General features: G+C 42.7%; 1 protein-coding gene across 1 annotated transcript in view; it reads right to left on the bottom strand.

The window, feature by feature from the left end:
* Positions 1–229: 229 nt before the first annotated feature.
* Positions 230–15,326, bottom strand: part of LOC138359420 (A-kinase anchor protein 5-like) — an 18,857-nt gene continuing 3,760 nt past the window's right edge. The window contains exons 2-4 of the mRNA XM_069318556.1: positions 7,698–8,235; positions 1,933–2,130; positions 230–235 (exon numbers count right to left, since the gene is read on the bottom strand). Coding sequence (XP_069174657.1) covers positions 230–235; positions 1,933–2,130; positions 7,698–8,235 — 742 coding nt within the window. The remainder of the gene's footprint in view (positions 236–1,932; positions 2,131–7,697; positions 8,236–15,326) is intronic.

Here is a 15,326-nt window from a genome sequence, read left to right as displayed (position 1 = left end):
GGGCTGCATCTTGGGGATGTACGCACCTGAGAGAGAGAGAGAGAGAGAGAGAGAGAGAGAGAGAGAGAGAGAGAGAGAGAGAGAGAGGAATAGATGAACTAAATACAGTCTGGAGTCAGTACATTAGACAACCAACGGTTAGAAAGGCGGGGTCCAAGAGCTAACAACTCAATGATGCAGGCAAAAACAGTAAACAAAAAAACACACAAACCCCCATATATAATATTTCTCAATGCTGAAAAAAAAAATTTATTCTGAATGTAAAACTTTAACCCATCAGCAACAATAATTTAGTGTGTGTGTGTGTATTCTCCAAGCATAAAATGTTTACGGAATTGCGAGAGCCCCCAGCAAGGGTGACTTAGCGTGCATGTACACACACACTTTTCGTGCACACACTTGCACTCACTGTGTGCAACATGGAGGAATATTTTGGGGTGAGTTGGATGTCAGTGGGTTAGGGAAGACAGAAAGGGAGGGGAGAGGGAAGGGAGAGGAGGGAGGGAGAGAGAGAGAGAGAGAGAGAGAGAGAGAGAGAGAGAGAGAGAGAGAGAGAGAGAGAGAGAGAGAGAGAGAGAGAGAGAGAGAGAGAGAGAGAGAGAGAGAGAGAGAGAGAGAGAGAGAGAGAGACAGAGACAGACAGACAGAGACAGAGACAGACAGACAGAGACAGACAGACAGACAGACAGACAGACAGACAGACAGACAGACAGACAGACAGACAGACAGACAGAGACAGAGACAGACAGACAGACAGAGTTAACCCGCAATACATCAAGAAATTCCAATAAACACGAAAAAAAACATTAGCTAACAAGCAGGACCTTAAAAAAAGAGTAGAACGAATAATAACCAAGACCAAACAACACAGATGAAAGTAGAGATGAGACACAGACACCAAAGAGAGAGAGAGAGAGCACACCCCCACGACAACACACTGTGTTCTCATTACATTAACTGTTGAGCCGATGAGACACATGAGATACACGCCCAGCCTCCAGGCTTGTGGCAGTTCCACCTATCAGACTGAATTATCTCATCTATCTCTCTCACTTAGGATGAACTATTTACTCATCTCTCTCACTTAGGATGAACTATTTACTCATCTATCTCATTCAAGTTGAACTATTTACCCAATCTCCCTCATTCAATCTCAACTTTGAATTCAATGTCTGCTCAGGTTGAATTACTGAATCTTTCTCACTACATTTGAACTGTTCACTAGATGTTGCCCATTAAGAATTGAAACATGAATTAGTGAGTATGCTTTCAACACAATAATTCAATATGTTATGGTATAGAACAAATTACAAATTTCTCCTAAATTAATCTTCTCGTAAATCAGAAATAATGTGCTCCAAGTGATATTAACAGCAGGGAGCATTCGTGCTAAATTCTCACAAGAGCAGACTGGTGTCAGGCCAATCAGGCAACTTCTCTTACACTTAAAAGATAAGGGGGCCAGATTCACGAAGCAGTTACGCAAGTAATTACGAACCTGTCCATCTTTTCTCAATCTTTGGCGGCTTTGTTTGCAATTATTAAACAGTTAATGAGCTCCGAAGCACCAGGAGGCTGTTTATAACAATAACAACAGTTGATTGGCAAGTTTTCATGCTTGTAAACTGTTTAATAAATGTAAACAAAGCCGTCAAAGACTGAGGAAAGATGTATACGTTCGTAAGTACTTGCTTAACTGCTTCGTGAATCTGGCCCCAGGTGTTGTAAGTACTTACGTAACTGCTTCATGAATCTGGCTCCAGGTTAAGATTTGGCCTCATACATGATAAGATCTGGCCTAATACATGATTAAATTTTGCCCCAATACAATAATATGATTTGCTCTACTACAAGAACTGATTAGGTACCTTGGAGTTAGTCAGCTGTCACGGGCTGCTTCCTAGGGGGGGGTGTTCGTAAGATCAAACCTACTACAAGAACTGGTTTGACTACTACAAGAACTGGTTTGACTACTTCAAGAACTGGTTTGACTTCTACAAGAACTGGTTTGACTACTACAAGAACTGGTTTGACTACTACAAGAACTGGTTTGACTACTTCAAGAACTGGTTTGACTTCTACAAGAACTGGTTTGACTTCTACAAGAACTGATTTGACTTCTACAAGAACCTAATTGACTACCACAATTACCACAAAGAGAATAACCATATGAATTCAGGCAAATCTTTTAAAATTACCAAACTAAATGACAATATAATATTTTTTGAATTAGAAACAAAAAAAAGACTTTAACACTGAATATCCAGGGAGCAGGTCGGCCGAGCGGACAGCACGCTGGACTTGTGATCCTGTGGTCCTGGGTTGGATCCCAGGCGCCGGCGAGAAACAATGGGCAGAGTTTCTTTCACCCTATGCCCCTGTTACCAAGCAGTAAAATAGGTACCTGGGTGTTAGTCAGCTGTCACGGGCTGCTTCCTGGGGGTGGAGGCCTGGTCGAGGACCGGGCCGCGGGGACACTAAAAGCCCCGAAATCATCTCAAGATAACCTCAAGAAGATGAATTAAACGTGACAGTTTATTCTAAGTAACTGTGACTAATAAATACCAACCAACTTTAAAATATGTGTCGCAGATATTTTCAACTTTAAAATATGTGTCGCAGATATTTTATACAAAATATTTACATGTGTAGTGCTATAAAGTGAACCAATAACAGTGTTGTTTATATTCAACGGTGTTTTGCTGTTTGCTTGTATATATATATATATATATATATATATATATATATTTTGGTAGCAGTCTTTCCTGTAGACATATTTTATTAAATATGACCGAAAAAGTAAGATTAATAATTCTAACACGAATTTTCTCAATCTTTCGTACATTATGCTTCACTGTTGGAGGTAAATCAAAAATCACTTCTCCAAAATTCATTTTTATTTCTAGTCTTCTGACGCGACACGGGCGCGTTTCGTAAAACTTATTACATTTTCAAAGACTTCACAAATACACAACTGATTAGAACTTGCATTTCCCTGATTTTATATCTACTTTTGAGTGAGGTGGGAAGGGTGATGTGGCATTACATTTGAGTGAGGTGGGAAGGATGATGTGGCATTAGAGGATATTAATAGGGTATTAAAAGTATCAACACAAGACAGAACACGAAACAATGGATATTGAATAGAAGTGTTTGTAGAAAGCCTATTGGTCCATATTTCTTGATGCTTCTATATTGGAGCGGAGTCTTGAGGTGGGTAGAATATAGTTGTGCAATAATTGGCTGTTGATTGCTGGTGTTGACTTCTTGATGTGTAGTGCCTCGCAAACGTCAAGCCGCCTGCTATCGCTGTATCTATCGATGATTTCTGTGTTGTTTACTAGGATTTCTCTGGCGATGGTTTGGTTATGGGAAGAGATTATATGTTCCTTAATGGAGCCCTGTTGTTTATGCATCGTTAAACGCCTAGAAAGAGATGTTGTTGTCTTGCCTATATACTGGGTTTTTTGGAGCTTACAGTCCCCAAGTGGGCATTTGAAGGCATAGACGACGTTAGTCTCTTTTAAAGCGTTCTGTTTCGTGTCTGGAGAGTTTCTCATGAGTAGGCTGGCCGTTTTTCTGGTTTTATAGTAAATCGTCAGTTGTATCCTCTGATTTTTGTCTGTAGGAATAACGTTTCTATTAACAATATCTTTCAGGACCCTTTCCTCTGTTTTATGAGCTGTGGAAAAGAAGTTCCTGTAAAATAGTCTAATAGGGGGTATAGGTGTTGTGTTAGTTGTCTCTTCAGAGGTTGCATGGCTTTTCACTTTCCTTCTTATGATGTCTTCGATGAAACCATTGGAGAAGCCGTTATTGACTAGAACCTGCCTTACCCTACAGAGTTCTTCGTCGACTTGCTTCCATTCTGAGCTGTGGCTGAGAGCACGGTCGACGTATGCGTTAACAACACTCCTCTTGTACCTGTCAGGGCAGTCGCTGTTGGCATTTAGGCACATTCCTATGTTTGTTTCCTTTGTGTAGACTGCAGTGTGGAAACCTCCGCCCTTTTCCATGACTGTTACATCTAGAAAAGGCAGCTTCCCATCCTTTTCCGTCTCGTAAGTGAAACGCAGCACGGAACTCTGCTCAAATGCCTCCTTCAGCTCCTGCAGATGTCTGACATCAGGTACCTGTGTAAAAATGTCGTCAACATACCTGCAGTATATGGCCGGTTTCAAGTTCATGTCGACTAAGACTTTTTGCTCGATGGTACCCATGTAGAAGTTGAAACCGGCCATATACTGCAGGTATGTTGACGACATTTTTACACAGGTACCTGATGTCAGACATCTGCAGGAGCTGAAGGAGGCATTTGAGCAGAGTTCCGTGCTGCGTTTCACTTACGAGACGGAAAAGGATGGGAAGCTGCCTTTTCTAGATGTAACAGTCATGGAAAAGGGCGGAGGTTTCCACACTGCAGTCTACACAAAGGAAACAAACATAGGAATGTGCCTAAATGCCAACAGCGACTGCCCTGACAGGTACAAGAGGAGTGTTGTTAACGCATACGTCGACCGTGCTCTCAGCCACAGCTCAGAATGGAAGCAAGTCGACGAAGAACTCTGTAGGGTAAGGCAGGTTCTAGTCAATAACGGCTTCTCCAATGGTTTCATCGAAGACATCATAAGAAGGAAAGTGAAAAGCCATGCAACCTCTGAAGAGACAACTAACACAACACCTATACCCCCTATTAGACTATTTTACAGGAACTTCTTTTCCACAGCTCATAAAACAGAGGAAAGGGTCCTGAAAGATATTGTTAATAGAAACGTTATCCCTACAGACAAAAATCAGAGGATACAACTGACGATTTACTATAAAACCAGAAAAACGGCCAGCCTACTCATGAGAAACTCTCCAGACACGAAACAGAACGCTTTAAAAGAGACTAACGTCGTCTATGCCTTCAAATGCCCACTTGGGGACTGTAAGCTCCAAAAAACCCAGTATATAGGCAAGACAACAACATCTCTTTCTAGGCGTTTAACGATGCATAAACAACAGGGCTCCATTAAGGAACATATAATCTCTTCCCATAACCAAACCATCGCCAGAGAAATCCTAGTAAACAACACAGAAATCATCGATAGATACAGCGATAGCAGGCGGCTTGACGTTTGCGAGGCACTACACATCAAGAAGTCAACACCAGCAATCAACAGCCAATTATTGCACAACTATATTCTACCCACCTCAAGACTCCGCTCCAATATAGAAGCATCAAGAAATATGGACCAATAGGCTTTCTACAAACACTTCTATTCAATATCCATTGTTTCGTGTTCTGTCTTGTGTTGATACTTTTAATACCCTATTAATATCCTCTAATGCCACATCATCCTTCCCACCTCACTCAAATGTAATGCCACATCACCCTTCCCACCTCACTCAAAAGTAGATATAAAATCAGGGAAATGCAAGTTCTAATCAGTTGTGTATTTGTGAAGTCTTTGAAAATGTAATAAGTTTTACGAAACGCGCCCGTGTCGCGTCAGAAGACTAGAAATAAAAATGAATTTTGGAGAAGTGATTTTTGATTTACCTCCAACAGTGAAGCATAATGTACGAAAGATTGAGAAAATTCGTGTTAGAATTATTAATCTTACTTTTTCGGTCATATTTAATAAAATATATATATATATATATATATATATATATATATATATATATATATATATATATATATATATATATATATATATATATATATACATATAATATATATATATACATAATATATATATATGTATATATAGCTTTTGTTTTATGAGATCTGATCCTTTCATCTGTGGCGTTGGGATCCCATGTTATGTTAGTTCTCCTGGGGTTAGATTCACGAAGCAGTTACGCAAGTACTTACGAACCTCTGGGGTCAGATTCACGAAGCAGTTACGCAAGTACTTACGAACCTCTGGGGGGTCAGATTCACGAAGCAGTTACGCAAGTACTTACGAACCTCTGGGGCCAGATTCACGAAGTAGTTACGCAAGCACTTACGAACTTCTGGGGCCAGATTCACGAAGCAGTTACTCAAGTACTTACGAACCTCTGAGGCCAGATTCACGAAGCAGTTACGCAAGCACTTACGAACGTGTACATCTTTCCTCAATCTTTGACGGCTTTGGTTACATTTATTAAACAGTTTACAAGCATGAAAACTTGCCAATCAACTGTTGTTATTGTTATAAACAGCCTCCTGGTGCTTCGGAGCTCATTAACTGTTTAATAATTGTAAACAAAGCCGCCAAAGAGTGAGAAAAGATGTACAGGTTCGTAAGTACTTGCGTAACTGCTTCGTGAACCTCGCCCCCCTGCCTTTGAGCATTAACTAAAGTATTTGAGACACACAGAAATCACAATAGTGTGATGCATCAAATGAACAAATCCACAAGGGCCGTGACGAGGATTCGAACCTGCGTCCGAGAGCATCCCAGACGCTGCCTTAATAGACTGAGCTACGACATGGTCAAAAGGAGTTGAAACCGAAGTTCTACTGAACTTACTGGATCCTGCAGCCTCTCCGAGGCACAAACCAGGGTTTTACAGACCGATGCTCTCGGACGCAGGTTCGAATCCTCGTTACGGCCCTTGTGGATTTGTTTCTTATGTGTGTGTTTGGTCTGCTATGTGAGGTTGTGTGTGTATATATGTAGTCTGATGGGTAAAGGGTAAATATGTAGCAGTAGACAGAGGATGTTTCTAATCTACCTACACATCTACTCCGCATCCTCCCTCTGTGGGCCCCCCCCCCACACACAAGTAGACCACAGCGTTCAAATGGCCGATAATTGAATAGCTGTCAATAATACAATAAAGATATCCCCTCCTCCCCTTTTAAAACCAAACAGTTTTCATCAAAGTTGATTTATTTATAGGGGAGGGAGAGAGAGAGGGAGGAGAGGAGATGCAAGAAGGGAAAGAGATGAGAGTGGGAAAGACTGGATTATATTGGTTTTTGGACTAACCGCAGCAGGAACCGGTTGGGCTCTTTGATCCTCTAGTATGCTTGCAAGAGTGGTGTTAAGGTGAAGGGAAAGGTGGAGGGAAGGGAAGGGAAGGGAAGGGAAGGGAAGGGAAGGGAAGGGGAGGTATGGGTAAGAGAAGGTATGACATAGAGAACATTCCACAGAGACCGTGGAATGGGAGCCGGTCGGCCGAGCGGACAGCACGCTGGACATGTGATCCTGTGGTCCTGGGTTCGATCCCAGGCACCGGCGAGAAACAATGGGCAGAGTTTCTTTCACCCTATGCCCCTGTTACCTAGCAGTAAAATAGGTACCTGGGTGTTAGTCAGCTGTCACGGGCTGCTTCCTGGGAATGGAGGCCTGGTCGAGGACCGGGCCGCGGGGACACTAAAGCCCCGAAATCATCTCAAGATAACCTCAAGATAAGATAGCATTCATCATTAATAAAATTTCCTTACTAAAATATAATACAAAAAATATTTCATTGAGGGCGTTAAACTGAACCGAAATATTACGAAACCGCTGGATCACACTCCCTCGTAGTCACAGCTATGTGAGCACTGTTAGGTTAGTTCTACCTCATGTGAATATGTGGATGTTTTTGCATTTATGAATAAATGAATGTATGCATGTATGTACGCGTGCATATGTATGTATATGTGTCACGGAGTGAGTGTGAAGGAGGGCCCCTGAACAGCACCAAAGCTGCTTGCTTGCTTGCTTACTTGCTTGCTTGAAAAGTAAGTCCTTTGCTTGCTTGACAAGTAAGTCCTTTGCTTGCTTGACAACTAAGTCCTTTGCTTGCTTGACAAGTAAGTCCTTTGCTTGCTTGACAAGTAAGTCCTTTGCTTGCTTGACAAGTAAACCCTTTTCTTGCCTCCCAAGTAAGCCCTTTTCTTGCTTGACAAGTAAGTCCTTTGCTTGCTTGACAAGTAAGTCCTTTGCTTGCTTGACAAGTAAGGCCTTTGCTTGCTTGACAAGTAAGTCCTTTGCTTGCTTGACAAGTAAGTCCTTTGCTTGCTTGACAAGTAAGTCCTTTGCTTGCTTGACAAGTAAGTCCTTTACTTGCTTGACAAGTAAGTCCTTTGCTTGCTTGACAAGTAAGGCCTTTGCTTGCTTGACAAGTAAGTCCTTTGCTTGCTTGACAAGTAAGTCCTTTGCTTGCTTGACAAGTAAGTCCTTTGCTTGCTTCACATGTAAGCCCTTTGCTTGCTTCACAAGTAAGCCCTTTGCTTGCTTCACAAGTCCTTGCTTACTTGCTAGCTTACTTCACAAGTAAGCCCTTGATTACTTACTTGCTAGCTTACTTCACAAGTAAGCCCTTGATTACTTGCTAGCTTACTTCACAAGTAAGCCCTTGATTACTTGCTAGCTTACTTCACAAGTAAGCCCTTGATTACTTACTTGCTAGCTTACTTCACAAGTAAGCCCTTGATTACTTGCTAGCTTACTTCACAAGTAAGTCCTTGATTACTTACTTGCTAGCTTACTTCACAAGTAAGCCCTTGATTACTTGCTAGCTTACTTCACAAGTAAGTCCTTGATTACTTACTTGCTAGCTTACTTCACAAGTAAGCCCTTGATTACTTGCTAGCTTACTTCACAAGTAAGCCCTAGATTACTTGCTTGCTTCCTTCACAAGTAAGCCCTTGATTACTTGCTAGCTTACTTCACAAGTAAGCCCTTGATTACTTGCTAGCTTACTTCACAAGTAAGCCCTTGATTACTTGCTAGCTTACTTCACAAGTAAGCCCTTGATTACTTACTTGCTAGCTTACTTCACAAGTAAGCCCTTGATTACTTGCTTGCTAGCTTACTTCACAAGTAAGCCCTTGATTACTTGCTAGCTTACTTCACAAGTAAGCCCTTGATTACTTACTTGCTAGCTTACTTCACAAGTAAGCCCTTGATTACTTGCTAGCTTACTTCACAAGTAAGCCCTTGATTACTTACTTGCTAGCTTACTTCACAAGTAAGCCCTTGATTACTTGCTAGCTTACTTCACAAGTAAGCCCTTGATTACTTGCTAGCTTACTTCACAAGTAAGCCCTTGATTACTTGCTAGCTTACTTCACAAGTAAGCCCTTGATTACTTACTTGCTAGCTTACTTCACAAGTAAGCCCTTGATTACTTGCTTGCTTCCTTCACAAGTAAGTCCTTGCTTACTTGCTAGTTTACTACACAAGTAAGCCCTTGATTACTTGCTAGCTTACTACACAAGTAAACCCTTGATTACTTGCTAGCTTACTTCACAAGTAAGCCCTTGATTACTTACTTGCTAGCTTACTTCACAAGTAAACCCTTGATTACTTGCTTGCTAGCTTACTACACAAGTAAACCCTTGATTACTTACTTGCTAGCTTACTACACAAGTAAGCCCTTGATTACTTGCTAGCTTACTACACAAGTAAACCCTTGATTACTTACTTGCTAGCTTACTACACAAGTAAGCCCTTGATTACTTGCTAGCTTACTTCACAAGTAAGTCCTTGCTTACTTGCTTGCTTCCTTCACAAGTAAGTCCTTGATTACTTGCCAGAAGAGCCGCGCGAGTGTCAGAGTGAGGAGGGGTGACAGAGACCACTGTGTGTGTGTTCTCACTATCGTATCAATTACCATTTTTGTAACGCCTGGACGGCACTAATGACCGAGGGATGAGTCAAATGGTTGAGTAATTACCCATTAACACCAACCCCGGGTTGGTGACCTCACCTCTCTTGACAAGTGCTGACAAGTGCCACACTCTGAGGTGACAAGTGCCACACTCTGAGGTGACAAGTGCCACACTCTGAGGTGACAAGTGCCACACTCTGAGGTGACAAGTGCCACACTCTGAGGTGACAAGTGCCACACTCTGAGGTGACAAGTGCCACACTCTGAGGTGACAAGTGCCACACTCTGAGGTGACAAGTGCCACACTGTGGGATGAAGAGTGCCTCACTTTGGGGGTGACTGCCTCGTATGGACCAATAGCAGCTGCCTCGTATGGACCAATAGCAGCTGCCTCGTATGGACCAATAGCAGCTGCCTCGTATGGACCAATAGCAGCTGCCTCGTATGGACCAATAGCAGCTGCCTCGTATGGACCAATAGCAGCTGCCTCGTATGGACCAATAGCAGCTGCCTCGCATGGACCAATAGCAGCTGCCTCGTATGGACCAATATGAGCTGCCTCGTATGGACCAATAGCAGCTGCCTCGTATGGACCAATAGCAGCTGCCTCGTATGGACCAGTAGCAGCTGCCTCGTATGGGCCAATAGCAGCTGCCTCGTATGGACCAATAGCAGCTGCCTCGTATGGACCAATAGCCGCTGCCTTGTATGGACCAATAGGAGCTGCCTCGTATGGACCAATAGCAGCTGCCTCGTATGGACCAATAGCAGCTGCCTCGTATGGACCAGTAGCAGCTGCCTCGTATGGGCCAATAGCAGCTGCCTCGTATGGACCAATAGCAGCTGCCTCGTATGGACCAATAGCCGCTGCCTTGTATGGACCAATTATCCTACTGTGTTTTTCTTATTTTGTTATGTTCGTATGTTCGTATCTCCTTGAGGAACAGTCAAGAGGATCAGCTTTAAGAGCAAGTAACACTATAGTTCCATGGCTTGTATACGTATGTATGCATGTATGAATGTGTGTATTCATGTATACATGAATGAATACGTTAACTAACAGTGTCGCTGGCCTGAATTAATTGCCAAGACTTGGACGTGAAATTAAAAAGCCTGTATTTCGAACTCGCTATTCCCCTCCGTCTGTGTTCGAAACCTCGCCAGGACCGAACGTGAACCGAACACCCGCTCTTTCTCCCCATGTGTTCGAACCTGGACCATGCCTTCCCCCAACCTCGTTACTCATGAACAAGTGAAGAATCGACTCCCAGCCATCATAGAGACCTGGAACTGGATTGTTATTTGTATTGAGCGGAGGTCCCCCAGGCTTGCATGCGAGGGTGGTGGCGTGTCTGCATGTCTATCGTCTTGTCTGTCTGTCAGTTCGTCTATCTCTCTGCTTGCTTCCCTGTTTGTTGATATAACTTCCTGTATGGGTGTGTGTTTGTTTATTTGCCTACTTAGGTCTGCTTGTATGGCTGTCTGCCTGTTTTTTTCACCTATTTCTGCCCATCTAGGTCTGCTTGTATGGCTGTCTGCATGTTTTTTCACCTAGGTCTGCTTGTATGGCTGTCTGCCTGTTTTTTTCACCTATTTCTGCCCATCTAGGTCTGCTTGTATGGCTGTCTGCATGTTTTTTCACCTAGGTCTGCTTGTATGGCTGTCTGCCTGTTTTTTTCACCTATCTCTGCCCATCTAGGTCTGCTTGTATGGCTGTCTGCATGTTTTTTCACCTAGGTCTGCTTGTATGGCTGTCTGCATGTTTTTTCACCTATCTCTGCCCACCTAGGTCTGCTTGTATGGCTGTCTGCCTGTTTTTTCACCTATCTCTGTCTACCTAGGTCTGCCTATGTCATTTTCTTCTTGTCTGCTGGCCCGCATGCGTGTCAACAGCTACTTCCTATAATTATCAATAAAAACAGAATCATTTTCATGCCATTGTGCCGGTACTCAGCACTGGAATGCAAATAAATGCTGGCAGAAATAAATTAGTTTCTGCTCGATAAATTCGCGTGAATTGTCAGTTAAAGGGCTATTGAATACGTGAAAGTCCTCCAGACTGGGGGATTTTCATTTGATTAATGCTCAATTATGCTCGAGACTCAACTTCCAAGGTTGAGAATGCTCCACAATTGCGACACACAGACTGACCTTCCGGGTGAGACATGCTCCTGATATCCCTGATCTCAAGTGCGGCCAAAGGGAGTTTTGGATATTTATCAGGAATATTTGATACAATTTTTATTATGTAATAGCAATAGCTTCTTCAATTTTAAGAATAAATTAATTTTTTTATGTAAATTGTCCTTCCGTTTCGTTCAATATGGATCACCGTCTAATTATACTAATTAGTTTAATTTAATTGTTTAATTAACATAACACTGTTGTGCCGTTAAAAGAAACAGAGTTAAGAAACTCACTGACTAAAGAAGACCTTTAATTCTTGAGAATTAAAGACATATATACTATCTTGAGGTTATCTTGAGATGATTTCGGGGCTTTAGTGTCCCCGCGGCCCAGTCCTCGACCAGGCCTCCACCCCCAGGAAGCAGCCCGTGACAGCTGACTAACACCCAGGTACCTAAATTCTCAAGAATTTAGAAGTTTACATATACTAATAAACTAACATAGTTAAGAATATAAGAACATAAGAACAAAGGCAACTGCAGAAGCCCTATTGGTCCATACGAGGCAGCTGCTATCTATAACCCCCCAATCCCACTCATATACATGTCCAACCCGCGCTTGAAACAATCGAGGGATCGATAGTTGTACAGATTAGTGAGCTAAGAAGCTCACAGATTAATAGACTTTAAAAAGCTCTTTTGAGGCCATCTTCTTATCTTGAGATGATTTCGGGGCTTAGCGTCCCCGCGGCCCGGTCCTCGGCCAGGCTTCCATTTCGGTACACACCCCCAGGAAGCATCCCGTAGCAGCTGTCTAACTCCCAGGTACCTATTTACTGCTAGGTGAACATTAGTATCATGATGAAAGAAACTGTGCCCATTTCTTTCCGCCTCCACCGGGGATCGAACCCAAAACCTCAGGACTACGAATCCCGAGCGCTGTCGACTCAGCCGTCAGGCCCCTCTAGCATACTAAAAAATATATTCATGCTGGGTGTAGGCAAATAGAAATTACTGAAACAACTAGTTGTTCAGAAGTTGCTGAAACATTCTGAAGAAACTACTTGGCTGTATAGTCAGCCACTGAACTTGGCAGTGAAGGAATATCTTAATTTTCAAGAAAATTGCCAAAGCCGTTCAGGCGCTGGAGTGATAACAGACCCAAGGGTTTACAAACTTACCCACAAAGGCTAAGATTTAAGAACATAATGATTTACTTACTCATGGCCGTTCAGACTCACAAACTCAGGCCCTCACAAACTTACAAACTCCAAGTCACACAAACTCATGGTCTTAAAATACTCACAGAATCACAGATTCATTACCCGAATTAGAAAAAAAATTCCCAACACCCAAAACACGGATTTTATTCAAAGCAATCAAATTAGCTTCTCAAACACCAGCTAACTTTGGTGAAGCAAAACTAACACTTATTACACGACTTTGTTACCGCCCCGAGGCAATCAGGGTGAAGCGTTCGAGGTAATGCCACAATTCCGAGTCTAAACGTAAGGGTAAACACAGCTTTTTGACGAGGAAGTCACAAATCACCACGAAACGTGAGAAAGATTTATATCGTTGGAATCTTGGCACATTTTTCCCTTCCACAGCACCTGACTCACTGTTTCCCGTTGCTAAGTTGATACTGCACTGTCTGTCTGTCTGTCTCACTCTGTCTCTCTTTCTCTATGTCTGTCTGTCTGTCTGTCTGTCTGTCTGTCTGTCTGTCTGTCTGTCTGTCTGTCTCACTCTGTCTCTCTCTGTCTGTCTCACTCCGTCTCTGTCTGTCTCTGTCTGTCTGTCTGTCTGTCTGTCTGTCTCTGTCTCTCTCTCTCTGTCTCTGTCTCTCTCTCTCTGTCTCTCTGTCTCTGTCTCTCTCTCTCTGTCTCTCTCTCTCTGTCTCTCTCTCTCTCTCTGTCTCTCTCTCTCTCTCTCTCTCTCTCTCTCTCTCTCTCTCTCTCTCTCTCTCTCTCTCTCTCTCTCTCTCTCTCTCTCGTGTGTGTGTGAGCGTAAGCACAAATAACATAACCTTGAAGCACTGAAGATGTGAACCCAAAATGACGTGAGTGGACACCTCGAGCTCTCCAACAGCCTCAACAGGTATAACCACCCCTTCTCATGCCGTTGTCATACTGTTGTCATACTGTTGGGTGCCTCTACGAGCAGCATTAATGCCCACAAGGACGGTCTTTATGGCGCAATCTCCACCCATTCCGCCACCACTCGAGACATTTTATTCAAGCGTCTGATATTACACCAAGAACTAGTGCTTGAGTGAAAGAGTCCACTTGTATAAGGACATTCAGTAATGGCTTCTGGGTCGATAATTCCGAGCGGGACAGGTAGGTATTCCTGTCTTGTCTAGTTGTAGTGCTGGTTTGGGTGTGGCTCAGACGGTAATCTGTTTGGTGTCAGCTCATATCACGATCGCAATCGCCTCAGCTCATATCAGGATCGTAATCGCCTCAGATCTTATCAGGATCGCAGTCATCTCAGCTCCTCTCATGCCCTGATCTTTCTCAGCAAGGCTCATTGCTTCACCAGGTCCTCCTCCACCACCTTTCGTAAAATATTTCTTATATATATTTTAATGATTTGTATCTCTTTATTTGTATTTAGGGGCCTCGTAGCCTGGTGGATAGCGCGCAGGACTCGTAATTCTGTGGCGCGGGTTCGATTCCCGCACGAGGCAGAAACAAATGGGCAAAGTTTCTTTCACCCTGAATGCCCCTGTTACCTAGCAGTAAATAGGTACCTGGGAGTTAGTCAGCTGTCACGGGCTGCTTCCTGGGGGTGGAGGCCTGGTCGAGGACCGGGCCGCGGGGACACTAAAGCCCCGAAATCATCTCAAGATCTCAAGATAACCTCTTTAAAACACGACACTATTCTCATAAACACTACACTATTCTCATAAAACACGACACTATTCTCATAAAACACGACACTATTCTCATAAAACACGACACTATTCTCATAAACACTACACTATTCTCATAAAACACTACACTATTCTCATAAAACACGACACTATTCTCATAAAACACGACACTATTCTCATAAACACTACACTATTCTCACAAACACTACACTATTCTCATAAAACACGACACTATTCTCACAAACACGACACTATTCTCACAAACACGACACTATTCTCACAAACACGACACTATTCTCACAAACACGACACTATTCTCACAAACACTACACTATTCTCACAAACACGACACTATTCTCATAAACACTACACTATTCTCATAAAACACGACACTATTCTCATAAACACTACACTATTCTCACAAACACTACACTATTCTCATAAAACACGACACTATTCTCACAAACACGACACTATTCTCACAAACACTACACTATTCTCACAAACACGACACTATTCTCATAAAACACGACACTATTCTCACAAACACTACACTATTCTCATAAAACACGACACTATTCTCACAAACACTACACTATTCTCACAAACACGACACTATTCTCACAAACACTACACTATTCTCACAAACACTACACTATTCTCATAAAACACGACACTATTCTCACAAACACTACACTATTCTCATAAAACACGACACTATTCTCACAAACACGACACTA

The sequence above is a fragment of the Procambarus clarkii genome, chromosome 90 (genome assembly GCF_040958095.1).
Source record: "Procambarus clarkii isolate CNS0578487 chromosome 90, FALCON_Pclarkii_2.0, whole genome shotgun sequence".
NCBI lineage: Eukaryota > Metazoa > Arthropoda > Malacostraca > Decapoda > Cambaridae > Procambarus > Procambarus clarkii.
This window is presented reverse-complemented; position numbering and strand designations above follow the sequence as displayed.